Source organism: Papio anubis, chromosome 7 (assembly GCF_008728515.1).
Source record: "Papio anubis isolate 15944 chromosome 7, Panubis1.0, whole genome shotgun sequence".
NCBI classification, from domain to species: domain Eukaryota; kingdom Metazoa; phylum Chordata; class Mammalia; order Primates; family Cercopithecidae; genus Papio; species Papio anubis.
Window position 1 is genome coordinate 17,875,043 of NC_044982.1, and position 27,461 is coordinate 17,902,503.

The 27,461-nt window shown below is 39.6% G+C and overlaps 1 protein-coding gene across 14 annotated transcripts in view; it reads left to right on the forward strand.

The window, feature by feature from the left end:
* Positions 1–27,461, forward strand: part of EML5 (EMAP like 5) — a 221,287-nt gene that overhangs the window by 135,957 nt on the left and 57,869 nt on the right. For all 14 annotated transcript variants that reach the window (XR_002523464.2, XM_031667922.1, XM_003902140.5 and 11 more), the window contains 3 exons: positions 99–210; positions 2,177–2,304; positions 7,665–7,806. Coding sequence is in view for 13 of the 14 variants with exons in the window: in XM_031667922.1 (XP_031523782.1) it covers positions 99–210; positions 2,177–2,304; positions 7,665–7,806 (382 nt within the window). In the remaining variant the exon portion in view is untranslated. The remainder of the gene's footprint in view (positions 1–98; positions 211–2,176; positions 2,305–7,664; positions 7,807–27,461) is intronic.

The following is a 27,461-nucleotide window of genomic DNA, read 5'->3' on the forward strand; positions in this document are numbered from 1 at the left end:
CTATATTCTTTTTTCTAGAAGTTTTCAATATAAGGAAAAAGGCTACTATTTAAAAAAATATTTAGATTTTTATTAACTTGGACCTTTTTTTTTCATAGGGGTTTGTAACTGGAGGAAAAGATGGTATAATAGCTCTTTGGGATGACTCTTTTGAAAGATGTCTCAAGACCTATGCTATAAAAAGAGCTGCATTGGCCCCGGGATCTAAAGGTGATTTGAGACTTATGGGAGATTTTTATAGGAAAAAAGATTAACTGCTTATTAATATGCTTGATCACTGAGGTGGAACACATGGCATATATTTTTCCTTCTTGTTGGGCATCAGCATTAAGTGGAAGAAATCACTTAATGATACCAGAATCATTGCCATCTTTTCAAAAATCTATTTTCTGTGATGCACATGGTAAAATATTTGTGAAGTACAAGATTATGAATCCTAATTTTTAACATTAATTTTCCAAAGAAAATTTCCATGTGAACATCACATTTATCACCAGTCAGGAACTTGTGTCCAACTTTGACATTTTGTTTCACCTTGGCATTTTGTTGACCCTGCTTCTCTAGCCTCACAGGCCCTTTTTCCGTTTGCCATTTGTTTGTTTGTTTGTTTGTTTGTTTATTTATTTATTTAAGAGACAGGGTCCTGCTGTGCTGCCCAGGCTAGAGTGCAGTGGTGCAGTCATAGCTCACTGAAACCTTGAACCCCTAGACTCAAGTGGTCCTCCTGCCTCAGCCTCCTGAGTAGCTGGGACTAAAGGTGCCTGCCACCATACTCAGCAAATTTTCAAATTTTTGTACAGCCAGGGTCTCTCTATGTTGCCCAGGCTGGTCTCAAACTCAAGTGACCCTCTAAACTTGGCCTCCTGAAGCACTGAAATTACAGGCATGAGCCACTGTGCTTGGCTTTTTTTTTTTTTTTTTTTTTTTAAGAGGAGGAAGGGTGCAAGGGCAGTATTAGGCCCAACTCCCTGTCCGCTGACCATCCTCCGGGCTGTGGGCCCAGAAGGTGCATTTTCTTTTGAGCACATTTCTTCCTTTAAGGCATGGCATCACACTCTCCCTGACCTCTGGGCCTTTCTACATGTTTTTACTTTTTCCTAAAACATGTCCTTCCTCTTCCCTCCTACCCCCTCCAGTTACTTGACAACATACTTATTTTTCAAATGTCAAACCTGATCTTTTTTCTAGGATGATTTCCCCCACCTGTACTCACCTCCTCTTGAAAAAGTTCAATTCCACTGCTATGTGCTCCTATTTCAATATGCTCCTAACACAGGGTCTGTTATCCTCATTGTATGCTCTGGAAGGGCAGGATTTGGGTCTATCATCTTTACTAATGTGTTGCTGAAGCCTCCCTAGGACAAGTAGACATAAATATAGTCGGCCCTCTGTATCTAGGGGTTCCATATCCTCAGATTCAACCAACTGCAAATAGAAAATATGCGAGAGAAAAATAAAAGGTAACAATAGAACAATAAAAATAATATAAATTAAAAATACAGTATAACAGCTATTTACATAGTATTTACATTGTACTAGATATAAGCAATCTAAAGGTGATTTAAAGCATATGGGGGCCAGGCGTGGTAGCTTGCGTCTGTAATCCCAGCACTTTGAAAGTCCCAGGTGGGTGGATCTCCTGAGCCCAGGAGTTCAAGACCAGTCTGGGCAAAATGGCAAAACCCCATCCTGGAAAAAAAAAAAAAAAGGAATGATGTATGTGGATTATATGCAAATACTGCACCATTTTATATGAGGGACTGGAGCATCCATAGATTTTGGTGTCTGTGGTGGTCCTGGAATCAATCCCTGAAGGATACTGAGGGCTGACTATGTATCTTGAGTTGAATTAAAATTACTAATAAGAAGATTGTAAATACTCTAAGAGGGGCAGGAGATGGATGAGGAAGGGCTAATATAAGAAGAGGTAAACAAATAGTTGTCAGAATGGTAGGAGGAAATCTGAGAATAGAATCATAGAATTATAATACATAGGTGGTACTTATTTTGAGATTACTCAATTGAATGGGGATAATGTAGTACATTTATTAGAAAAAATACAGGAGAAAACCTTGTAATATGATTTTCACTGTCAAAGTAGCTTAATTGGCAATATATACACCCTTGTATTATAGTAACTGTATGTCTAGAAGAACATCTTCATTTAACATTTCAGGTCTTCTCTTGGAAGATAATCCATCTATACGTGCCATATCCTTAGGACATGGTCATATTTTAGTTGGCACAAAGAATGGTGAAATACTAGAAGTGGATAAAAGTGGCCCAATAACACTTCTGGTTCAGGTAATTTTAAATGCTAATTTGCTTTTTTTTCTTTACATACAATTGATTATTTCAATATATAAGAGCCAAAAGTTGACAGTGATGAAAAATAATGTTAAATTAGGGAAATATTTGTTAATGTATACAGAAAAAAATCAAATTTGGTTATAGCTAAATGATTGGGTATCAGTAAATATACATATTCTTATATGGAATAATTGCCAATATTTTAAGTAATTTCTTATCACAAAATAAGGGACCAATGAAAAGAAAAACCAGTTGTAATTAATTTAACCCAGTCTGTTTTTAATTTTATTTATGTAAGGTATATTTGTTGAGCCTAAGGCAATTATTTTTCTCTGAAACTCTTTATTAGGTCATTCTTAAGTTTCTAAGAAAAAATAAAAATGAATATGTGAATGTATGCTAAAAGTTTATTGTTGAAAATTAAATATCAGTGAAAAGATATAAATAATAAAACAATCCAGAAATATAAAAATTATGTGATAGAGATGTAAAATTAAAAAGCAAGATTAGGTGCTGGTTATATGATCCTTAACATTTCCATCAGGAATGCTGGATTTGATTTGTAGATTTATATTTCTTCTATGTATTATATTTTTCTGGAAAATAGGGAAATAAATTAATACCATAAAACAGTAAATGAAACAGGATACATCTTGTTGAAAAATTGTCCTTATGCAACTCTACATAGCAACACCAAACTTTGGCTTGCCTTTTTACCCTGAAAAACAATTTTCTTTCTTAATACAGACTTATTTCTTCTGCAACCCCCACTTCACTGTTACAACACCAATGAGCACACCTAGATGAGAACACTGGGCAGGCTTTAATGTTAATGTAACATTTTGATGGGTCAAGGAAAATTTGTAAACAGATGATGAAATGTTATATGTTAAATTAATTGGTGTCTTACTGTTTAATTTCACTTACATAATATGCCTTTGAAGTAAAAAGATGGTGAGGTCATGGTGTTTAACATGTTTGTGATGTCTTGGAAAATATTAACACAAGTATGCTTTTACAGATGAATCCAAATATGAAATTATTAAAAACACAGTTTCTTAACTGTGAAAAAAGATTTAGAAGTCACAAATAATGTCTGTTACGAGAAAAACTTTAGACAAAATAAATTTAACAGAGTTAATCTGCACATTAAAAGAGGGCTGGCTTGGTGGCTCATGCCTGTAATCTCAGCATTTTGGGAGGCTGAGGCAGGCAGATCACTTGAGCCCAGGAGTTTGGGAAGATGAGGTGGGCAGATTGCTTGAGCCCAGCATGAGCAACATAGTGAGACCCTGTCTCAGAAAAAAAAAAAAAAAAAATCATGAATTAGGCAGCACTGGAAAAGGCTCAGAGAGATCCACTGTAGCAGTGTGGGCAGTGAGATTTTATAGGCTGAGTCCGGAAGTAAAACAAAAAAAAAATGTATTTGATTGGTTAGAATGGAAAGACCTCACTTAGAGATTGGTTGGCAGATTCTGATTGGCATAGTCTCTAGTTTCATTTCACTGTTTACATTGGGCTTTGGTTTGCTTACATAGGAACCTAAAGCGCCGAACCTTTGGCCTCCCAGTTAAAATTTTTTAAAATGTCCTGTTGTTTTTAGTATTTATTGTAGAGTTCAAGATTTCAATTGTCTTATTTTCTTCTTGAGATTGGAAACAAGATAAGGATCCCAGATCACACCATTATTGTCCAGCATTTTGTGTGAGGTCTTAGCCAATCCAGTAAAACAAAACACTAATTAAGGTGTATGTGTTGGAAAGGAATGGACAACAGTATTGGTATTTTTGGGTGTTATAACCCTATGCCTTGAATATCAAGGGAATAAACTGAAAAAATATTAGAACTAATTAAAGAGTTCTGTAAAGTGATTAGATGCAAAATCCACTTATAAAAATCAATAGTGTTTCTATACACTAGCAATAACTAGTTAGAAGATATGATATTAAAAATGCTACTTGCTGGCTGGGCACCGTGGCTCACACCTGTAATCCCAGCACTTTGGGAGGCTCAGGCAGGTGGATCACAGGTTTGAGACCAACCTGGCCAATGTGGTGAAACTCCGTCTCTACTAAAAATACAAAAATTAGCCAGGCATGGTGGCAGGTGCCTATAATCACAGCTACTCAGGAGGCTGAGGCAGGAGAATTGGTTGAACCTGGGAGGTGGAGGTTCCAGTGAGCCAAGATCGTGCCACTGCACTCCAGCCTGGGCAACAGAGCAAGATTCCCTCTCAATAAATAAATAAATAAATAAATAAATAAATAAATAAATAAATAAAATGTTACTTGCACCAGGTGCAGTTGCTCATGCCAATAATCCCAGCTACTCAGGAGGCTGAGGTGGGAGAATCACTTGAAGCCGAGTGTTCAAGATCAGCCTGGGCAACATAGTGAGACCCCCCCCACACACACACCTCTAAATAAAATAAAATTAGCTGGGTTTTCTTGCACACATGTGTAGTCCCAGCTACTCAGGAGGCTAATGTAGGAGGATCACTTGAGCCCAGGAGTTCAAGGGTGCAGTGAGCTATGATTGCACCACTGCATGGCAGCCTGAGTGACAGAGGGAGACCTCATTTCTTTAAAAGAATGGTGTTCACACACACAAAAAAATACAGTAATGGGGAATAAATATAGCTAAAAATATACTCGACCTGTGTTAAAAGAACTGTAAGATTTTACTAAAGAATAAAAGAAATAAGTTGTATAAATTTAATCACAATCAAAATATTAGATTTTTTACAAATTCTGGAAAGACATTAAAAACCATATAGAAGAAAAAATATTCAAGAATAGTTAAGAAAACTTTGAGAAACTCTCCATGCTAGAAATAAAAATATTATAAAATGATAGTAATTACAAGTATAGGAATATATGTACCCTACAGAAGTGTTTACATATATTTAACAACAACAACAACAAACTGTACAGTGTTTGTAGCAGCATTATTCCATGGATCACCTTGGGGAGTAAGTGCCATCATAACATTAAGTCTTTCAGTCCATGAACATGGGATAAGCTCCCTATTTAATTAGATCTTCTTTTAACTTTTTCTGAGTGTATTGTAGTTTTCAGTGTATAGATCTTGCACTCATTTTGTTAAATTTATTTTTAACTTTCATTATTTTTAATGCTGTTATAAATACAATTGTTTTCTTAATTTTGATTGTATATTATTCATTTCTTGTATATCAAAATGCAGTAGATTTTCACATTAACCTTATAACCTGTAAACTTGCTGACCTCATTTATTAGTTCTGATAGTTTTATAGTGGATTATTTAGGATTTTCTGTATACAAGATTATGTCATCTGTAAATACACGTAGTTTTACTTCTTCTTGTCCAATCTGGATGCCTGCTATTTCTTTTTCTTGTCCCATTGTCCTGACTAGAACCTCCAGTACACTGTTAAATGTAAGTGGTGAGAACAGAACATCCTTGTCTTGTTCCTGGTCTTAGAGTGAAAGCATCTAGTCCTCCACCATTGAGTATAATGTTAACTTGGGTTTTTCATAGATGCTCCTTACTAATTTTAAGTTGAGGAGTTACTACCCTTTTATTCCAAGTTTGAGGAGCATTTTCATCATAGATGGGGAGGGATTTGTCAATTTTTCTGTGTCTATTAAGCTGATCATGTGGTTTTCATTTTTAATTCTGTTGATATAGTATATTACATTCATTGATTTTTTATGTAATGTCAATCTTGCATTCCTAGGATAAATCCTACTTGGTTGTGGTATCTAATTTTTTATATGTATTGGATTTGGTTTGCCACTATTTTGTTGAGGATTTTAGCATTAGTATTTATAAGGGATATTGGTCTTTAGTTTTCTTGTCATATCTTTGATATCACAAGAAATCAGGCTTTAATATCAGGGTAATAATGACTTTATAACATAATTCAGGAAGGGTTCCCTCATCTTTGTCTCTTTCCCAGACCACACCCAACTGTTAAACTCCTTTAATTGCTAGCTTATTGCTCTATTGTTTTCAGTTTTCAACATTTTCCTCAGGTATAAATTGTGCCACAGGCTAAACCAATCAAATTCAGGTTCCTTTAAAGGGATACTTCCCAAGGTTAGTGTTTGAGGTTTGTTTCTGACTCTAAGCAGGCTCCTCCCAGCTAGTTCTCTTGGACAAACTAGCTGGCCTACAGTTTAGCCTATATTTCCAGTGAGCCTACCAGTCTCCTCCGAATTACTTTTTATTAGATTTTTTTTTACAAATTCTGGAAACATATTAAAAACCATATAGAAGAAAAAATATTCAAGAATAGTTAAGAAATTTTCAAAACAATTTTCACCATTTTTGAGAGCATACTTACGCATGAGCTTTTTCACACTCCTCTGTAAGTGAAGTCAGTTCGTTTGAGAAGAGATTAGGAGCTATCTGGTTTTCTGGTTGTCTCTCCCTCCAGGCAAAATCTCTGAACTAGGGCTCTGGAGTTGAGAGTGAGGTCAATGGAATCCTTATCTTCGAGTGTCTCAGGCTTTAGGCCCTGAGTACTTGGTAAGGGGAGAGGGGACAGTGGACAGTAGTCTCAGCTGTTCCTGAGTTACCACCAGGACCCCATTATTCTCAGAGGCACCATATCCAAAGTAGAGCCTCCATCTGGAGGAGGGGCTGGGCAGAAGCTATGTCTCATCTGTCAGCTGAGCTCAGTAAGAATTTAGCCTCAGCAACAGGAGACTGAGGGCAGGATGAGAAATGCTGACATCCTGCCCTGCCTGGGAAGATAGCGCTCTGAGCGGGAGATCTAGGGAGGGAGAGCCTAGTGTTCTTGGTTGCATCAGTCTCGGAGTTTCCATCTAGATAAAGAGAGAGGAAGGGAGTGGATCTCAGTTTAAATACCATAGACTCTCACTGTTCTTAACAAATTTTAGCAGATTTTCTTGAATAAATGTTCCTTCCTTTGTTGCATCTCCTTGGAACTATTTTCAGAGACTTTAAATGGTTGTGTTTTTTTTTAATTGATTTTTACTAGTTTCACTGGTGAGCAGGTCTGTGGAGCTCCTCATTCTCTGATGCAGGAAAGTGCCTCCTGTGTGGCAATTACTAACATTCCAGAGCAGCCGATTCCTATTCTCTCCACCCAGAGAATGTTTTAGGATTACAAGCTAACTTTAATTGTCACTTGATTATATTGTAATTGTGGAGCTAAAGTTGTTACAGAGATATTTTATTGTGTTTCCCAAAGATAAACAGAAAAGTTTTGTTAGACTTACTCACTATTCAGTATCCTATCTATTTTCACATATTATTGAATGTTATCTTTAGCTTTATTCTAAATAAAACTGTGTATAAATACACACACACGCATACACTAAATTGATCCTATGTTTTCTTTATAGGGACACATGGAAGGAGAGGTGTGGGGTTTAGCTACACACCCTTATCTGCCCATCTGTGCTACTGTAAGTGATGATAAAACCTTAAGAATATGGGATCTCTCTCCTAGTCATTGTATGTTGGCTGTCCGGAAGCTGAAAAAGGGTAAGAGGCTCTTAGACTTGAACATAGGTTAAGCTGTCACGTTTTCTAACCTTTACAAATATAAGAAAGCAAGACTAGGCACATTTTAAAAAGACTTTAAATATGTTGAAATATTTATTCAACGTCTACTTGCTCATGGTGCCACATAGAGAAATGTAATTGTACTCAGTCTTTGCTTTATGGGACCTCCTATCATCATGCCTAAACTGAGCAAATTTCCAATAACTTGTTGAATAAAGAATATAGGAAGTAAACAGAAGCTAAGTTTTTCTCTCCTTTGTGACTATGGATTATACATAATTTAGAACTGGAAACTTTTCTAAGGCATAGTGGGGACTAAAAATAAAATCAAAAAAGAACTGGAAACTAAGAGGGTAGACAGTTGAGGGAAGGATATTGTAAATAGAACTTAGTCCATTTGTAGGAGGCAGATGAAGCTGTCAGGTAGAGAGATGGGCAAGGCTCAATTATAGGAGCAAGGCCGTTACTATTAACCTAGGGTAGTTGAAGATATATGGGCAGCTTCGAGTTTCTAAGCAAAATGGCAGGGAATATTATAGGATGAGGATACTATAGGAAGAGTGCTAGTTGCAAAAGTTAGGAATAGTTACTGTAAAAAATATGATAGCAAGGCTGGGCATGGTGGCTCACGTCTGTAATCCCAGCACACGTTGGGAGGCCGAGGCAGGAGGATCACTTGAGCTCAGGAGTTCAAGACCAGCCTGGGCAACATGGCGAAACTCTGTCTCTACACAAAGTACAAAAATTAGCCAGGCATGATGGCACATGACCATAGTCCCAGGTCCTTGGGAGGTGGAGGTGGGAGGGTCTCTTGAACTTGGGAGGCAGAGGTTGCAGTGAGCAGAGATCATGATCAACAGATGAAGGCAAGGATTATCTAACCACAGTAAAGGCCAGTTTGAAGATAGGTAGCATGAATTGTAATTATTCTATTGACTTAAAAGTCATGGTCTATTCTCTTTTAGAGTTACCGTTAAGTATTTAATATATAAACAACTAATAATCTAAAGTTTATCACAGTCTCTAGAACACTTGAACTCTGGTCACTGTCCTCCCCTTTTTTAGTTATTGATGTCCAGCTTTGAATTTTTTTACCCTCAATAACCCCCTTCAATTGTCATTATTATTGTTTTATTCAGTCATTGTTTATTCAGGATTTTTTGTGCTTATACATTTCTTTGTTTACCTTTTCTTCTTAGATATCATACTTTTTGCTTTTATCATTTTCTTTTTCCTACCTTAGAGTTTCTTTAATGAAAGATTTGTTAGAAATTTACTTAGCTCCTTTTGTCTGAATCAGTGGTTTATCAAGGGCAGAATGGTGGAAGTGGTCTATCCTGGCAGCAAAAGTATTTTGTCACTGACATCACTGTTCCTAAAAAGCAGATTAATTTTTATTCAGTTTTATTATTATTATTTAAAAGTTCTCTATAGGCAGCATATTGACACTTAGAATAAACTGTTACAACCACCCTGACCTTAGTATACCACTAGTCTGAACATATTTTGATTTTTTACTCTCATTCTTAAATGCTAATACAACTGCTTCTGGAGTTCTTGGTTGAAATATATGAGTCTTCTTGTTTCCACTTCTCTCTTTTACTTTATTCTGCAGTTCTGTGGTTTAATAACATCATGCATGTCTCTGAATTCATGTACGCTGCTTAGGATTTGTTGTGCTTTCCGAATCTGTGGATGTATGTCTTATATTAGTACTGAAAAATTGTCTGCTAGTGTTAGTGGCTCCTTCTAGGACAAGAGCTTTACGTTAGGTTGTATAGAAAATTCATGATTCTATATTTTTGTTTTTAAATATTCTTCGTAAGGGCCAGACATGGTGGCTTATGCCTGTAATCTCAGCACTTTGAGAGGCCAAGGTGGGCAGATTGCTCGAGCTCAGGAGTGGAAAAATCCTGTCTCTACAAAAAAATACAAAAATTAGCTGGGCGTGGTGGTGTGCATCTGTAGTCCCAGCTACTTGGGGGGCTGAAGCAGGAGGACTGCTTGAGCCCAGCAAGCCAAGGCTGCAGTGAGCCATGAACACGCCACTGCACTCCAGCCTAGGTGACAAAGTGAGACCCTGTGTCAAAAACTTATATATATTCTTCTATATTCACCTTTATTTTAATTTCTATCATTGATTCAAGAGGAAAACAGGTGGATTTTAACTTAAAAGGGATATGTGTGGTTTTATACTGGTTAATTGTAACAAGATCACTAAAGTCATGCCGGATTAAATATTATAAAACATAGTATCTCTTTGAATCATTCAATAAGCAAATACTGTTTTCCTCAACAAATGAATGTACGTCTATTATGATCCTGAGACTTAACATTTTATAAAAAATAATTCACTATAGTTAAAGTAGCTTGTCATAGGAAAATTTCTAGCAAACAGCTCAATTTTATGGCAATCAGTTAAAGAAGTATAAAAATGCAACATGGCTTAGTGATTATGATTTTTTTTTTTTTTTTTTGAGACAGTGTTTTACTCTGTCACCCAGGCTGGAGTACAGTGGCACAATCTCTGCAACTTCCACCTGCCAAGCTGAGTGATCCTCCCATCTCAGCCTCCTGAATAGCTGGAACTGCAGGCATGCACCACCACACCTAGCTAATTTTTGTATTTTGTGTAGACATGAGATTTTACCATGTTGCCCAGACTGGTCTCTAACTCCTGGCTCAAGCCTGCCTTGGCCTCCCAAGGTGCTGGGATGACAGGTGTGAACCACTGTGCCCGACCTAATGTTTATATTCTTAATGTTCATGAAGTAAATGCTTTCTAAATTTTTGCCAGCCTTTTGCACTTTTCTATATAATGACATATTGGAAAGTTTCTTTTTTTTTGAGATGGAGTTTCACTCTTGTTGCCCAGGCTGGAGTGCAATGGCGTAATCTTGGCTCACTGCCACCTCCATCTCCTAGGTTCAAGCTATTCTCCTGACTCAGCCTCCCAAGTAGCTGGGATTACAGGCAGCTGCCACCATGCCCAGCTAATTTTTTGTATTTTTAGTAAAGACACGGTTTTGCCATGTTGGCCAGACTGGTCTCGAACTCCTGACTTCAGGTGATCCACCTGCCTCAGCCTTCCAAAGTGTTGGGATTACAGGTGTGAGCCACTGCTTCTGGCCATACATATTGGAAAGTTTCTGTTAAAAACTTATATCCTCCAGATTTAAGTTTTAATTATAATCAAATCTGAGTTTTTTTTTTTTTTTTTTTCGAGACAGAGTCTTGCTCTGTCGCCCAGGCTGGAGTGCAGTGCTGCGATCTCAACTCACTGCAACCTCCACCTCCTGGGTTCAAGTGGTTCTGCCTCAGCCTCCTGAGTAGCTGGGATTATAGGCACCCACCACCATGCCTGGCTAATTTTTGTATCTTTAGTAGAGAAGGGGTTTCACCGTCTTGGCCAGGCTGGTCTTGATCTCCTGACCTCATGATCTGCCCACCGTGGCATCCCAAAGTGCTGGGATTACAGGCGTGAGCCACGGCACCTGGCCAATTCCGAGTTTATAATGGACTTTCTGTTTTTTAATTCTACACTATTAGTCCTCGTCTTGCTCATCTCATGTTTTCTGTCTGTCTCTGTGTAGCATCTGTGTAATTTTTTAGATCTTTATTCTAGTTTTTAATTCTTTTTATAGCAGTTCATTCCCATCTGTTTTTAACCTACCCATTAGTTAATTTTGATAATTGTCACTTTTATAACTTCTATTTGTTTTCAAGTTTGCCTGAGATATTTTAATGTCATACTTCTTGTTTATATTTTAGATCTACTCTTTTCTATCTTTAATCTTAACTACCCATTTCAGATAAAGAATATAAAATCTAATTATCTCCAAGGATCTCATTATGCCGTGTTTTTCTTCCCATTCTTTGGATGTTTTCTTGTTTGTTTGTTTGTTTTTTTTCTGCTGACTCCCTCCTAGTGGTCCACCTTCTTGTGCATTTTAAATTTGTATTGTAAGTTCATGTTTGATTGGGCTTTACCTGTGGGAATCCCATGATGTCTGCATCGAGGGTGTGTGCTTCTGTAGAGATTATGTGTTTCTTTCTTCAGGTGTCTTGTGTGCTACCATCAAGAACCACTGAAAATTTATTTAACTGGGATTACATAAATCATGTAATTAGTATAAATTTGAATCTAAGGTTTGCGAAAGCCACCCTGTGTTTGTGAATTCTCAAGTATGATTTTTCCTCCTCTATGGAGAACCCAGGCCAGGTTAGATAAGCTTCTTTCATAAAGTCTTTATTGCCAGACACATTTTTAAAAAAAGGTTTCTCTGTTTTTCTCCTGAGATATGGTTGTAATACTAGAAGAAAATGACAATATGCTGTTTGGAGAATTTTTGCCAAAAAAAAATTGCATGTAATTAAATATCTGTATTTTATTTCTTACGATATTCATGAGTCAAAAAAATTTAAAGTAAAATTAGTGAAACTAAATATATAATTTAATGTTTAGTATATTGAAATATAAAAAGACAAAATCATAACAATGTAAGTATAGCTGTGCAGTATTTTAATTATCGATAAATTATTACCAATAATTTTTTACTAGCTAATTTTTGTATTTTGTGTAGACATGAGATTTTACCCTGTTGCCCAAGCTGGTCTCTAACTCCTGGCTCGAGGTGAAAAATGAAGAAAGTTTCAGCATAAAACACTGAAATAAAATAATTGATGTTTCTTTTAAAGCAACCTTGAAGAGCAAAGTTTATTAATGATATTATTGAGTTGAAAAGTAATTAATTTTGAGCAAATTTTTCCAATGACCTAAAAGGCCCTTACTATACACTACACTATACGATACACTACTCTATACACTAGTCAGAGTAATGGTGAAAAAATAAGTATAATCCAGTTCTAAATTTCCTGTGACTCTTTTATCATCAGATAATACTATCTCTTGTTTGATGGCTTCGAGTACTTTTTTTTGAAACAGGTTTTTTTGTAGGGACTATAGCACCTTTATTTTTTTATTTTTTATTTTTATTCTTTGAGATGGAGTCTTGCTCTGTCACCCAGGCTGGAGTGCAGTGGCGTGATTTTGGTTCAATGCATCCTCCACCTCCCGAGTTCAAGCGATTCTCCTGCCTCAGCCTCCTGAGTAACAGGGTCTACAGGTGTGCACCACCATGGCTGGCTTATTTTTGTATGTTTAGTAGAGACGGAGTTTCACCATGTTGGCCAGGCTGGTCTTGAACTCCTGACCTCAAGTGATTCACCCACCTCAGCCTCCCAAAGTGCTGAGATTAGAAGCATGAGCCACCATGCCTGGCTATAGCCCCTTTTTTGATAGCAAGCTATAATATTTATTTTAAAGAAAACATTTCCAGGTTATATTGTCTTTAGATTTATGATTTGTAGAAGGAAATTATAATTCATTACTATTGTATTTGTTGTGAGTTGAGTTGTGTCCCCCTGAAAAAATATGTTGAAGTTCTAACCCCCCAGTGCTTGTGAATGTGTCCTCATTTAGAAATAGAGTCTTAGCAGATATAATCAGCTTAAGGCAAAGGCATACCAGATTTGGTTGGGCTCTAAATCCAATGACTGATATCCTTATAAGAAGGCCATGTGAAGATATAGGGACACAGACACACTGGGAGAATGCAGCATGATGATGGAAGCAGAGGATTGGAGTGATGTACCTATAAACCAAGGAGCACCAAGGATTGCTACAACCACCAGAAGCTAGAGAGAACAAGGAAGGATTATTCCCAAGAACTTTCACAATAGAGCATAGCTCTGCCAACATCTTGATTTCAGATTTCTAGTCTCCAGAACTGTGAGAGAATGAATTTTTGTTGTTTTAGGACACACAGTTTATGGTAATTTGTTACAGCCTCTAGGAAACCAATACTGTGTTCATATTCCAGTGTTCAAAAAGTCTTCAAACTAGAGTAAGAATTTTTCTCACAGTATCCATTTTGCTTAGTTGACCATTATCTCTGTGAAACTTGAGGGAAGAAAATTTTTCAAAAAACTATATAACCCATGTTTACTCTGGATGCTAATGATTCAGAGATAACATTTTTTTTTTAAATTTGGAAATAATGGTATTAGATTATCACTATGAGTATTTTGGAACCTAAAATTAACATAAAAATTTGAAAGCTAGTACTGTAATGAGTACAATTAATGTACATCCCTTCATGAATTCCAGTTTTGTCTAGGAGGTTCAGGTGCAAGACTAGTCTCCTATACTGTTAGGGCAGATGTGGCTTTAAAAATTTTTTTTTATTTTACGTTATTTTAAGTTCTGGGATACATGTGCAGGATGTGCAGGTTTGTCACATAGGAAAACATGTGCCATGATGGCTTTTGCACCTGTCAACCCATCACCTAGATACTAAGCTCCATGTGCATTAGCTGTTTATCCCAATGCTCTCCCGCCCCCCTGCCCCCCAACAGGCCCCAGTGTGTGTTCCTCTCCCTGTATCCTTATGTTCTTATTGTTCAGCTCCCACTTATAAAGGAGAACATGCAGTATTTGGTTTTCTGTTCCTGTGTTAGTTTGCTGAGGATAATAGCTTCCAGCTCCATCCATGTCCCCACAAAGGACATGATCTTGTTACTTTTTATGGCTGCATAGTATTCCATGGTGTATATGTACCACATTTTCTTTTTCCAGTCTATCACTGGGGGGCATTTGAGTTGATTCCATGTCTTTGTTATTATGAATAGTGCTGCAGTGAACATATGTGTGCAAGTATCTTTGTAATAGAATGATTTCTATTCCTTTGTGTATACTCGGTGATGACATTGCTGGGTCACATGGTGTTTCTGGTTCTAAGTCTTTGAGGAATCACCACACTGTCTTCCACAATGTTTGAGCTAATTTACATTCCCACCAACAGAGTAAAAGTGTTCCTATTTCTCCACAGCCTTAGCAGCATCTGTTGTTTCTTGACTAATCATCGCCATTCTGACTGGTGTGAGATGGTATCTCAATGTGGTTTTGATTTGCATTTCTCTAATGATCAGTGATGTTGAGCTTTTTTAAATATGTTTCTCGGCTGCATAAATGTCTTCTTTTGAGAACTGTCTGCTCATGTCCTTTGCCCACCTTTTAATGGGGTTATTTCTTGTGAATTTTTTTTAAGTTCCTTGTAGATTCTAGATACTAGACCTTTGTCAGATGGACAGATTGCAAAAAATTTTCTCCCATTCTGTAGGTTGCCTTATCATTCTGATGATAGTTTCTTTTGCTGTGATGAAGCTCTTTATTTTAATTAGATCCCATTTGTCAATTTTTGCTTTTGTTGCAATTGCTTTTGACATTTTCATCATTAAATCTTTGCCTGTACCTGTGTCCTGAATGGTATTGCCTAGATTTTCTTCGAGGGTTTTTATAGTTTTGGGTTTTACATTTAAGTCTTTAATCCATCTTGAGTTAATTTTTGTATAAGGTGTAAGGAAGGGGTCCAGTTTCAATTTTATGCATGTGGCTAGCCAGTTTTCCCAGCACCATTTATTAAATAGGAAATCTGGCCGGTGTGGTGACTCATGCCTGTAATCCTAGCACTTTGGGAGGCCAAGGTGGGCAGATCGCGTGAGCTCAGGAGTCTGAGACCAGTCTGACCAACATGGTGAGACCCTGTATCTACTAAAAATACAAAAATTAGCCAGTTGTGGTGGTGTGTGCCTGTAGTCCTAGCTACTTGGGAGGCTTAGGCAAGAGAATTGCTTGAACCCAGGAGGTGAAGGTTGCAGTGAGCCGAGATCATGCCACTGCACTCCATCCTGAGAGACAGAGCAAGACTCTGTCTCAGAAAAAATACAAACAAACAAATAAATAAATAGAAAATCCTTTCCACATTACTTGTTTTTTTCAGGTTTGTCAAAGATCAAATGGTCATAGATATGTGGTCTTATTTCTGACCATTGAATCTATAAATTACCTTGAGCAGTGATACAGTTTGGCTGTGTCCCCACCCAAATCTCATCTTGAATTCCCACATGTTGTGGGAGGGACCTGGTGGGAGGTAATTGAATCATGGGGGCAGGTCTTCCCGTGCTGTTCTCATGAGAGTGAGTCCAATGACATCTGATGGTTTCATGTGTCTGGCATTTCACCTGCTTGCACTCACTCTAGCCTGCCACCCTGTGAAGAAGATACCTGCTTTCCTTTGCCTTCTGCCATGATTGTAAGCTTCCTGGAACTCAGGAAGTGTGGAACTGTGAGTCAATTAAATCTCTTTCCTTTACAAATTTCCCCATCTCAGGTGTTTCTTCATAGCAGTGTGAGAACGGACTAATACAGTAAATTTGTACCAGTAGAGTGGGATGCTGCTGAAAAGATACCTGAAAATGTGGAAGCAACTTTGGAACTGGGTAACAGGCAGAGGTTGGAACAGTTTGGAGGGCTCAGAAACAGACAGGAAAATGTGAGAAAGTTTGGAACTTCCTAGAGACTTGTAGAATGGCTTTGACCAAAATGCTGATAATGATACAGGCAATGAAATCCAGGCTAAGGTGGTCTCAGATGGAGATGAGGAACTTGTTGGGAACTGGAGCAAAGGTGACTCTTGTTATGTTTTAGCAAAGAGACTGGTGGCATTTTCCCTCTCCCCTAGAGATTTGTGGAACTTTGAACTTGAGGGAGATGATTTAGGGTATCTGGAGGAAGAAATTTGTAAGCAACAAAGTATTCAAGAGGTGACTTTGGTGATGTTTAAAGTATTCAGTTTTCAAAGGGAACCAGAGCATAAAAGTTCAGGAAATTTGCAACCTGACTGTGATAGAAAAGAATATCTCATTTTCTGAGGAGAAATTCAAGCCAGCTGCAGAAGTTTGCATAAATAATGAGGAGCTGAATGTTAATTCCCAAAACAATGGGGAAAGTGTTTTCAGAACATGTCAGAAGTCTTCACGGCAGCCCTTCCCATCAGATGCCTGGAAGCCTAGGAGGAAAAGATGGTTTCACGGGCCAGGCCCAGGTCCCACCTACTCTGTGCAGCCTAGGGACTTGGTACCCTGCATTCCAGCTGCTCCATCTATGGCTGAAAGGGGCCAAAGTACAGCTTGGACTGTTGCTTCAGATCAGAAGCCCCAAGCCTTGGCAGCTTCCATGTGGTGTTGAGCCTGCAGGTGCACAGAAGTAAAGAATTGAGGTTTGGGAATCTCCACCTAGATTTCAGAGGATGTATGGAAATGCCTGGATGCCCAGGCAGAAGTTTGCTGCAGGGGTGGGGACCTCATGGAGAACCTCTGCTAGGGCAGTGCGAAAGGGAAATGTGGGGTCGGAGCCCCCATACAGAGTCCCTACTGGGGCACTGCCTAGTGGAGGTGTGAGAAGAGGGCAACCATCCTTCAGACCCCAGAATGGTAGAACACCAGACAGCTTGCACCATGTGCCTGGAAAAGCCTCAGGCACTCAATGCCAGCCCGTGAAAGCAGTCAGGAAGGGGGCTATACTCTGCAAAGCCACGAGGGCGGAGCTGCCCAAGACTATGGAAACCCACCTCTTGCATCAGCATGACCTGGATGTGAGACATGGAGTCAAAGGAGATCACTGGAGCTTTAAGATCTGACTGCCCTGCTGGATTTTGGACTTCAATGGGGCCTGTAACCCCTTGGTTTTGGCCAGTCTCCCCGATTTGGAACAGCTGTATTACCCAAAGCCTGTATTCCCATTGTATCTAGGAAGTAACTAACTGCTTTTGATTTTACAAGCTCATAGCTGGAAGGGACTTGCCTTGTCCCAGATGAGATGTTAGACTGTGGACTTTTGAGTTAATGGTGAAATGAGTTAAGACTTTGGTGGACTGTTGGGAAGGCATGATTGGGTTTGAAATGTGAGGACATGAGATTTGGGAGGTGCCAGGGTCAGAATGATATGGTTTGCCTGTATTCCCACCCAAATCTCGTCTTGAATTCACACGTGTTGTGGGAGGGACTTGGTGGAAGGTAATTGAATCATGGGGGCAGGTCTTTCCTGTGCTGTTCTTGTGATAGTGAGTCTCACAACATCTAATGGTTTTATCTGTCTGGGATTTCACCTGCTTGTACTCACTCCATTCTGCTGCCCTGTGAAGAAAGTGCCTGCTCCTCCTTTGCCTTCTGCTATGATTGTAAGTTTCGTGGGGCCTCCTCAGTAATGCAGAACTGTGAGTCAATTAAATCTCTTTCCTTTATAAATTACCACGTCTCTGGGGTTTTTGTTGTTGTTGTTGTTGTTTTTGAGATGAAGTCTCACCTTTTTAGCCCAGGCTGAAGTGCAGTGGCACAATCTGAGCTCACTGCAACCTCTGCCTCCCGGGTTCAAGTGATTCTCCTGCCTCAGCCTCCTGAGTAGCTGAGATTACAGACATGCACTACCATGCCCAGCTAATTTTTGTACTTTTAGTAGAGACAGGGTTTCACTATGTTGGCCAGGCTGGTCTTCAACTCCTGACCTCAAGTGATCTGCTCGCCTCAGCCTTGCAAAGTGCTGGGATTATAGGTGTCAGCCACCACACCCAGCCAGGTATTTCTTCATAGTGGTGTGAGAACAGACTAATACAGGCAGTATGGCCATTTCACAATATGGATTCTTCCTATGTATGAGCATGAAATTATTTCATTTGTTTCTGTCCTCTTTTATTTCCTTGAGCAGTGGTTTGTAGTTTTTGAAGAGGTCCTTCACTTCCCTTGTTGGCTATTTTCCTAGGTATTTTATTCTCTTCATAGCAATTGTGAATGTGAATTTATTCATGATTTGGCTCTCTGTTTGTCTATTGTTGGTATATAGGAATGCTGGTAGTTTTTGCACATTGATTTTGTATCCTTTGACTTTGTTGAAGTTGCCTATCAGCTTAAGATACTTTTGGGCCGAGATAATGGGGTTTTCTAGATATATGATCATGTCATCTGCAAACAGAGACAGTTTTACTTCCTCTCTTCCTATTGGAATACACTTTATTTCTTTCTTTTGTCTGATGGCCCTGGCCAGAAATTCCAATATTGAATAGGAGTGGTGAGAGAGAGCATCCTTGTCTTGTGCTAGTTTTCAAGGGGAATGCTTCCAGCTTTTGCCCATTCAGTATGATACTCATTGTGGGGTTTATCATTATTATTTTGAGGTATGTTCCATCAATATCTAGTTTATTGAGAGTTTTTAACATGATGGGATGTTGAATTTTATCGAAGGTATTTTCTGCATCTAGTAAGATAATCATATGGTCTTTGTCTTTAGATCTGTTTATGTGATGAATTATGTTTATTGATTTGTGTATGTTGAACAAGCCTAGCATCCTGGGGATGAAGACAGCTTGATCGTGGTGGATAATCTTTTTGATGTGTGCTGGATTCAATTTGCCAGTATTTGATTGAGGACTTTTGCATCAATGTTCTTCAGGCATATTGGCCTGGAGTTTTCTTTTTTTGTTGCATCTCTGCCAGGTTTTGGTATCAAGATGATGCTGGCCTCAAAAAAATGAGTTAGGGAGGAGTCCCTTTTTTTCAGTTGTTTGGAATAGTTTCAGAAGAAATGGTACCAGCTCCTCTTTGTACCTCTGGTAGAATTCAGCTGTAAATCTGTCTGGTCCTGGGCTGTCTTTGGTTGGTAGACTATTTATTACTGCCTCAATTTCAGAACTTGTTATTGGTCTATTCAGGGATTCAGCTTCTTCCTGGTTCAGTCTTTGGAGGGTGTATGTGTCCAGGAATTTATCCATTTCTTCTAGATTTTCTAGTTTATTTGCATAGAGATGTTTATAGTATTCTCTGATAGTTGTTTGTATTTCTGTGGGATCAATGGTGATGTCCCCTTTATCATTTTTTATTGTGTCTATTTGATTCTTCTTTATTAGTCTAGCTAATGGTCTATTTTATTTATTTTTTCAAAAACTGGCCCCTGGATTCATTAATATTTTTTGAAGGGCTTTTCGTGTCTCTATTTCCTTCAGTGCTGCTCTGATCTTGGTTATTTCTTGTTTTCTGCTAGCTTTGGGGTTAGTTTGCTCTTGGTTCTCTAGTTCTTATAGTTGTGATATTAGGGTGTCAATTTGAGATCTTTCTAGCTTTTTGATGTGGGCATTTATGGCTATAAATTTCCCTCTTAACACTGCTTTAGCTGTGTCCCAGAGATTCTGGTATCTTGCCTCCATGTTCTTATTGGTTTCAAAGAACTTCTTGATTTCTGCCTTAATTTCATTATTTACCCAGGAGTCATTTAGGAGCAGATTGTTCAACTTCCGTGTAGTTGTGTGGTTTTAAGTGATTTTCTTAATCTTGAGTTCTGATTTGATAGTGCTGTGGTCTGAGAGACTGTTATGATTTCAGTTCTTTTGTCCTTGCTGAGGAGTGTTTTACTTTCAATTATGTGATTGATTTTAGGGTACGTGCTATGTGGTGCCAAGAAGAAAGTATATATATTCTATTGTTTTTGGTTGGAGAGTTCTGTAGATATCTATCAGGTCCACTTGATCCAGTGCTGAGTTCAAGTCCTGAATATCTTTGTTAATTTTCTGTCTTGATGATCTAATGTTGACAGTGGGATGTTAAAGTCTCACACTGTTATGTGGGAGTCTAAGTTGTCTCTTCGTAGGTCTCTAAGAACTTGTATTATGAATCTGGGTGCTCCCGTACTGGGTGCATGTATATTTAGGATAGTTAGCTTTACTTGTTGAATTGATCTCATTTCCATTATATAATGCCCATCTTTGTCTTTTTTGATCTTTGTTGGTTTAAAATCTGTTTTGTTAGAAACTAGGATTGCACTCCCTGCTTTTTCCTGCTTTCTATTTGCTTGGTAAATTTTCCTCCATCCCTTTATTTTGAGCCTGTATGTGTCTTTATGCATGAGATAAGTCTCTTGAATATAGCACACCAATGGGTCGTGACTCTTTATCCAGCATGCCATTCCCTGTCTTTTAATTGGGGGCATTTCGCTAATTTACATTTAAGGTTAATATTGTTATGTGTGAATTTGATCCTGTCATCGCGATGCTAGCTGGTTATTTTGCACACTTAGTGTAGTTGCTTCATAGTGTCATTGATTTTTGTACTTCAGTGTGTTTTTGCAGTGGCTGGTAACACTTTTTCCTTTCCATATTTAGTGCTTCCTTCAGGAGTTCTTGCAAGGCACGCCTGGTGGTGACCAATTCCCTCAACATTTGCTTGTCTGAAAAGGATTTTATTTCTCCTTCACTTATGAGGCTTGGTTTGGCTGCATATGAAATTCCGAGTTGGAAATTCTTTAAGAATGTTGAATATTGGCCCCCAGTCTCTCCTGGCTTGTAGGGCTTCTGCTGAGAGGTCCACTGTTAGTCTGATGGTCTCCCCTTTCTAGGTGACCTGACTTTTATCTCTGGCTGCCCTTAACATTTTTTTCCTTCATTTTGACCTTGGAGAATCTGATGATTATGTATCTTGGGGTTGATATTCTTGTGGAGTATCTTACTGGGGTTCTCTGGATTTCCTGAATTTGAGTTTTGGCCTGTCTTGTTAGATTGGAGAAGTTCTCCTGGATGATATCCTGAATTATGTTTTACAACTTTGTTCTATTCGGGTGCCCCAATCAGTCACAGGTTCAGTCTTTCTACATAATCCCATAGTTCTCAGAGGTTTTGCTCATTCTTTTTCCTTCTTTTTTTTTTTTTCTCTAATCTTGTATGTGTGTTTTAATTTCAGCAAGATAGTCTTCAAGCTCTGAAATTCTTTCCTATGCTTGGTCTGTTCAGTTATTGATACTTGTGGTTGCGTTGTAACATTCTTGGTTGTGTTTTTCAGCTCCATCAGGTCATTTATGTTCCTCTCTAAACTGGTTATTCTCGTTAACAGCTCCTGTAGTGTTTTATCATGTTTCTTAGCTTCTTTGCATTGGGTTAGAACATGTTCCTTTTGCTCAACAAAATTCATTATTACCCACCTTCTGAAGCCTACTTCTGTCAGTTCATCCATCTCAGCTTTTGCCCAGTTCTGTGCCCTTGCTGGAGAGGTGTTGTGTTAATCTGGAGGAGAAGAGGCACTCTGGCTTTTTGAGTGTTCAGCATTTTGTTCTTTGATTCTGTCTCATCTTTGTTAGTTTATCTAGCTTCAATCTTTGAGGCTACTGACCTTTGGATGGGGTTTTTGTAGGGGCTTTTTTGTCAATGCTCTTGTTATTGCTGTTTGTTTTTCTTTTTCTTTATCTTTTCTTTTTTTTTTTTTTTGAGACAGAGTCTTGCTCTGTCACTCAGGCTGGGGTGCAGTGGCATGATCTTGGCACACTGCAACCTCCACCTCCTGGGTTCAAGCAATTCTCTGCGTCAGCCTCCCAAGTAGCTGGGATTACAGGTACCTGCCACCACACCCAGCTAACTTTTTTGTAGTTTTTAGTAGAGACAGGGTCTCACCATCTTGGCCAGGCTGGTCTTGAACTCCTGACCTCAAGATCCACCTGCCTCGGCCTCCCAAAAGTGCTGGAATTACAGGCATGAGCCACTATGCCTGGCCTGTTTTTCTTTTAACAGTCAGGCCCCTCTTGCTCTTCCAGTTGAGGTTTGCTGGAGGTCCACTCCAGACCTTCTTTGCCTGGGTCCCTCCCACACCTAGAGGTGTCATCAGTGGAGGCTGCAAAACAGTAAAGGTGGCTGCCTGCTCCTTTCCCTGGGATCTTTGACCCAGAGGGTCACTGAACTGATACCAGTGGGAACGCCCTTGTATAAGGTGTCTAGCAACCCCTGTTGGGGTGGTCTCACTCAGTCAGGAGGCACAAGATCCAGGACCCACTTAATGAAAGCACTCTGACTACCCCTTGGCAGAGGGGGTGCATTGCACTGGGGGGAATCCCACTCATCCTGACTGCCCAGATTCCTCACAGTTGGCAGAGGGAAAGACTAAGTCTGCTGATCCATGGACACCATGGTGCTCAGGAGCTCTGTCCCTGGGAGACTAGAGTTCTGTCTGCAAACTTCTGGCTGGAGTTGCTGAAATTCCTGCAGGGAGGCCCCACCCAGTGAGGGAGTATGGTCAGGGTCCAACCTAAAGAGGCAATCTGGCCACCATCTGCCACAGCCTCTGTGCTGCACTGTGGTGAATTCCTCCTGGATCTAAACTGACCATTTTCCCAGGCACCTGCAGAGGAGAAATGGCAGACTGGAGCTGCAGTGATGTCTGCTGCCCTCCCCCAGGGAGCTCAGTCTTCTGAGGCAGCAGGCAGCCAAAGTCATGATGGCCGCCCCTTGCCCCAGGAACTTGGTAGTCTTAGACAGTCTCTAGCTAAGTGGCCACTGTGAATCTGTGCAGCTCTGTGCTTGGGACTCAAGGAACTGGTGGCATGGGCTCACGAGGGGGATCTCCTGATTCACAGGTTGCACAGATCCGTGGAAAAAGTGTGGTTTCCCGTGCGGGATAGCACAATCACTCACTGCCTCTCTTGGCTGGGAGTGGGAGCTCCCCTTGTCCCGTGCAGCTCCCAGGTGGGCTGTTATGGCTCCCACGTGGGCTGTAGTTCCACCCTGCTTTTCCTCACTCCCCATGGGTCATGCTGACCACCTTGTCAGTCTCAGTGAGAGGACCTGGATACCTCAGTTGCCGGTGTAGGATTCTCTTGCCATTTTCAGTCTTCTCGGTGGGAGCCTCTGATCACAACTGTTTCTAGTTGGCCTTCTTGGCCCCTCCCCTTCCAAATGTGGCTTTTTTGCTCTGGTTTTCTGCTCCCCTTTTATTGTTGGTAACTAGACTATTTTTCTTATTTTTCAACAATCTCAACTATGAATTTAAAAGGATACTTACTATGTTAATCTTTGCTTAAACTCAACTGCCACCAGAACATTCAGTGAGCTTGTGGCAAAAAAGCTTGCCAGAGGGTGCAGCCCTCAGTGGAACAGTGAGAGCAGTCACTTGGTGAAGGAGAAGCTTGCCAGAGGCAGCAGGCCAGAGCTGAATGGTCAGAACCACTGCTTGGTGAAGAGCTTAAACTAGAGCAAAAGTCATTGAACTGTGAGGACTACTGCCAGAGAATCTTACTGAAGTCTGCAAACTGCTGCTCAATCATTAGAGCCATTACAGTGATGGTGGAGAAACTTGCTGGAAGAGGCAGTTGGGGCTGCCACTGTGGTGAATGCTGTCAGGCCCCCTTCATGCCAGTGCCCTGGCTCTGTTGGTAAAACAGCACACAGGAAGAAGGGAGTCACTTCTGTTTTGGCCTTGTAGTGTCTTTCCAGCTCCCTCTACTGGCAAGCTGGTAAAAAAGTCTGTGAGGCCCAAAGTGGTGGATTTGGAAGTGAGATGCAATAAATTAATAACCAGCACAGTCTTCCCCTCTGGCTAGTCAGCATCCACAAGAACCTTTATACATACATTTGAACTTCAGTACAATCACAGAACTAACCTTATGTTTCTACCCAAAGAGATGCAGCTACCCTTGGTACAAGCGAAGTAGTTCTTACCCCTAAAGAGAGAAGACATACAGTTCCAACAGTCATTGTATACATTGCTGACTATATCAGTTATTCTCAAATTTAGTCATGGTCTTATATTCTTTTAACACAAAATTTAAAGTTAACCTCCAACAAACTCGTGTAAAATATTAAGGAGAAAAAGGAGAGAAAAGTAAAATAGTTAATATACACAAATAAAGATATACATATAACACTTACGTAAAGTTAGTATAGTCTTTATTTCTACAACTGGTCCTAAGGCTGTGGTTAACATCTATGACTTTTTTCTTGCGCTAACCATTCCATATTGTTCTTGTCCTTAGCCACAACTCCAGGTGGTTGTGATGATGTAACCGGTGGAGTAACCCAAACCTTCATTACTGAAGCATCTGAAGAAATGCCCCTTTCCCCCTGGTTGCTGTCATTTTCCATTAAGCTTTACCATTGGTCATGGAAGGAGTAAGAGGTGTCACAGCAAATCCTCTTGGTTCCAGACATAGCCCTCTTTGCTTTCATTATGTAGCAGCAACTCAATTCCACTTTGTAATCAGGATCAGTCACACCAGCCGGAAGAGTAATAACTTCATTCTTTTCCTGTTGGTTTAGTGACGTAAGGAGCCCACCATGGCTAGGTGGCAGTCTCACCTTCCAATACAATGGAACTATTGTTCAGTCCCCTAGTAGAAGCATTCCCCCTGCTCTTGGGAGCTAATGCTCTGAATCAATAGGGTTCGGAGTTACCAGGATGCAAAACAAAATTGTGCAAATTGATTATTAGATAGTGAGAAGGGCCACTCTCAGTTTCACCTTTTGATTTCCAGACCCCTGAATTCTGGCTGTGAGATAGACAGCACTGTATAATGGTTTATGATTCAGAGCTTATACTGCATCCTGTAAAACAGATACCTAGTCTTTTGAGGTATTGTTTTCCAAATGGTGCCATATATAAGTCTTCAGTTAGCCATTCTATCAGCAGCTTTCTTTGGGAAATGGGGGTATGTGATAAAACCAGTTAATTCCATGGGCACAAGCCCAATGCTACACATTCTTTGCTATGAAGTGAATTTCTTTGTCAGAAGTGTGAATTCTATGATGATAGTTAAGGCATCCTGTGTGTCCATGGATGATGATGCTAGTAGAAACATTATGAGCAGGGAAAGTAATCCAGAATTCATGTCTATTCTACTGAGTGTAAACCTTTGTCTCCTCCATAATGGAAGAGGTCCAGTGTAACTAGCATCCCATCAGTTAGCTGGCTTGTCTTCCTGGGGGAATGGTGTCATATCAGAGATTCCATTGGTCTTTTCTGTTAATAGATTAGACACTCAGCAGTAGTGACAGCAAGATCAGCCTTGCCATGAAGTCCACATTTTTGAGCCCAATCATAGACTCTACCCTTGCCACCACTGAGAGCCCACTGGGCAAGTGCTAGGTAGCTAGGAAAAGAGGCTGACTGATATCCTCAGAGAGTATCATTTTGTTCATCTGATTATTGAGAGCCTCCTCTGTATTGGATACTTCGATGAGTATTTTCTAGGACACAAAATCTTCATAGCCTGTCCCCTGAGAATTTCATCCACACGTCTATTTTCTAGCCTCCAATATTTTATTCCTGTTTCTTCGAAGTCCCTATCATTCAGTTAGCCATTACTAATGAACCAGTGTAAATCTGTACATGCGATCATCTCTCACTTCAAAGTGGAAAACCAAATAGACTGCTTGAAGTGCTGCCCACGGGGAGATTTTACCTACAATGCTGTTTTTTGGGGGGTCACTCCTGAGTGGGGCTGTAATACTTTCAAGTAGGTACCAACATATCAATAGAAACTTAAGTCTGACTCACAATTTTTTCTTCCTCAGTGAACTGATAATAAGGAACACCCATGAGGCCACAGATATAGACCGAGAGAGGAAAGAGGCATTGCAGCAAGAATTTTTTTAAGAAATTTGAGGCACCTGTTCATGTAAATTACTTGTAACTTCCAGATCTTTCAAGTTTGGTCTTTTCCATTTGATACATTGCTGCTGTGCACACCCAATCTCTGGCTTGGTTAGTCATGTAACTTTCAGTTCATGATAGGAAGCTCAGGACACATAGTTACCTGATACCCTGTAGTTAGGCATTTCCTCTCTAATAAGGGCCAGTAGCAAGCAAGAAGCTGATTCTCAAAAGGAAAATAATTATCTATAAAGACGACATAGATTTGCTCTTAAGTCCTACAGTTCTGCAGTATGATTCTCCTTTGGTAGCTTCCAGAGGATCCATAGAGCATTGCTATTTACCATATACACTTTGAGTATTATTGGATTCATTAGCCATCAACAGAAATCTCCACAGGCTAAAACATTGTGATTATCAGTACATTCCTGCTGTCCTTTTCTGTGAAAGCATCTACCTTTACAATCCAGAGGTGGGTTGGTTAAGTGCTGCTACTTGGCCTCTGCTTCTCCATGATTATCTCTGTTAAATCAGGGAGGCTGTGTCAGTGGCAACATCTCCTGTGGCAAGGGTATCCAATCTTTTGGCTTCCCTGGGCCACATTGGAAGAAGAATTGTCTTGGGCCACACATAAAATACACTAACACTAATGGTAGCTGATGAGTTTTTAAAAATCGCAAAAAAAAATCTCATGATGTTTTAAGAAAGCTTATGGATTTGTGTTGAGTCATATTCAAAGCCATCCTGGTCTGCATGCCACCCATGGGCCGCAGGTTGGACAAACTTGTACTACGGTCATTGCTGACTTATGTGTGAGAACAGTCATAGAGCTTTTTGAGATGCAGATGCTGCCCTTAATATGTTTTTCAGTGCATTAGTGAAGGGACTATAATATGTTTTTCAATGCATTAGTGAAGGGACTATTTTCTAGACTTTCTTGGGGGGTATAGTTGGGGGATGGATGTGCAGGTTGCATATGAAAAATCTATTCAAACATTCTTACCTCCCTGAGCTTTTAGATTCATTCCTCTCCACGAGGTGTCAGCCCATGGGTCAAAGCCAGCCCACCTCCTGATTTTGTAAATAAAGTTTTATTGGATCACAGCCATGCTCATTCATTTATGTATCATCTAGGGCTGCTTTCACACTATGATAGCAGAGCTTAGTATTTGTGACAGAGACCATATGGCACACAAAGTTGAAAATGTTTACTATTTTGTTCTTTAAGAAAATGTTTGCTGATCTCTGTCCTAGAGTATGCTGCAGTTTGACCCACGTTATGAGTAGTGACAGCAAAGGAGGGGTTGTGGTAATTCTTCAGAAAGATGAGCATTTCCCTGCAG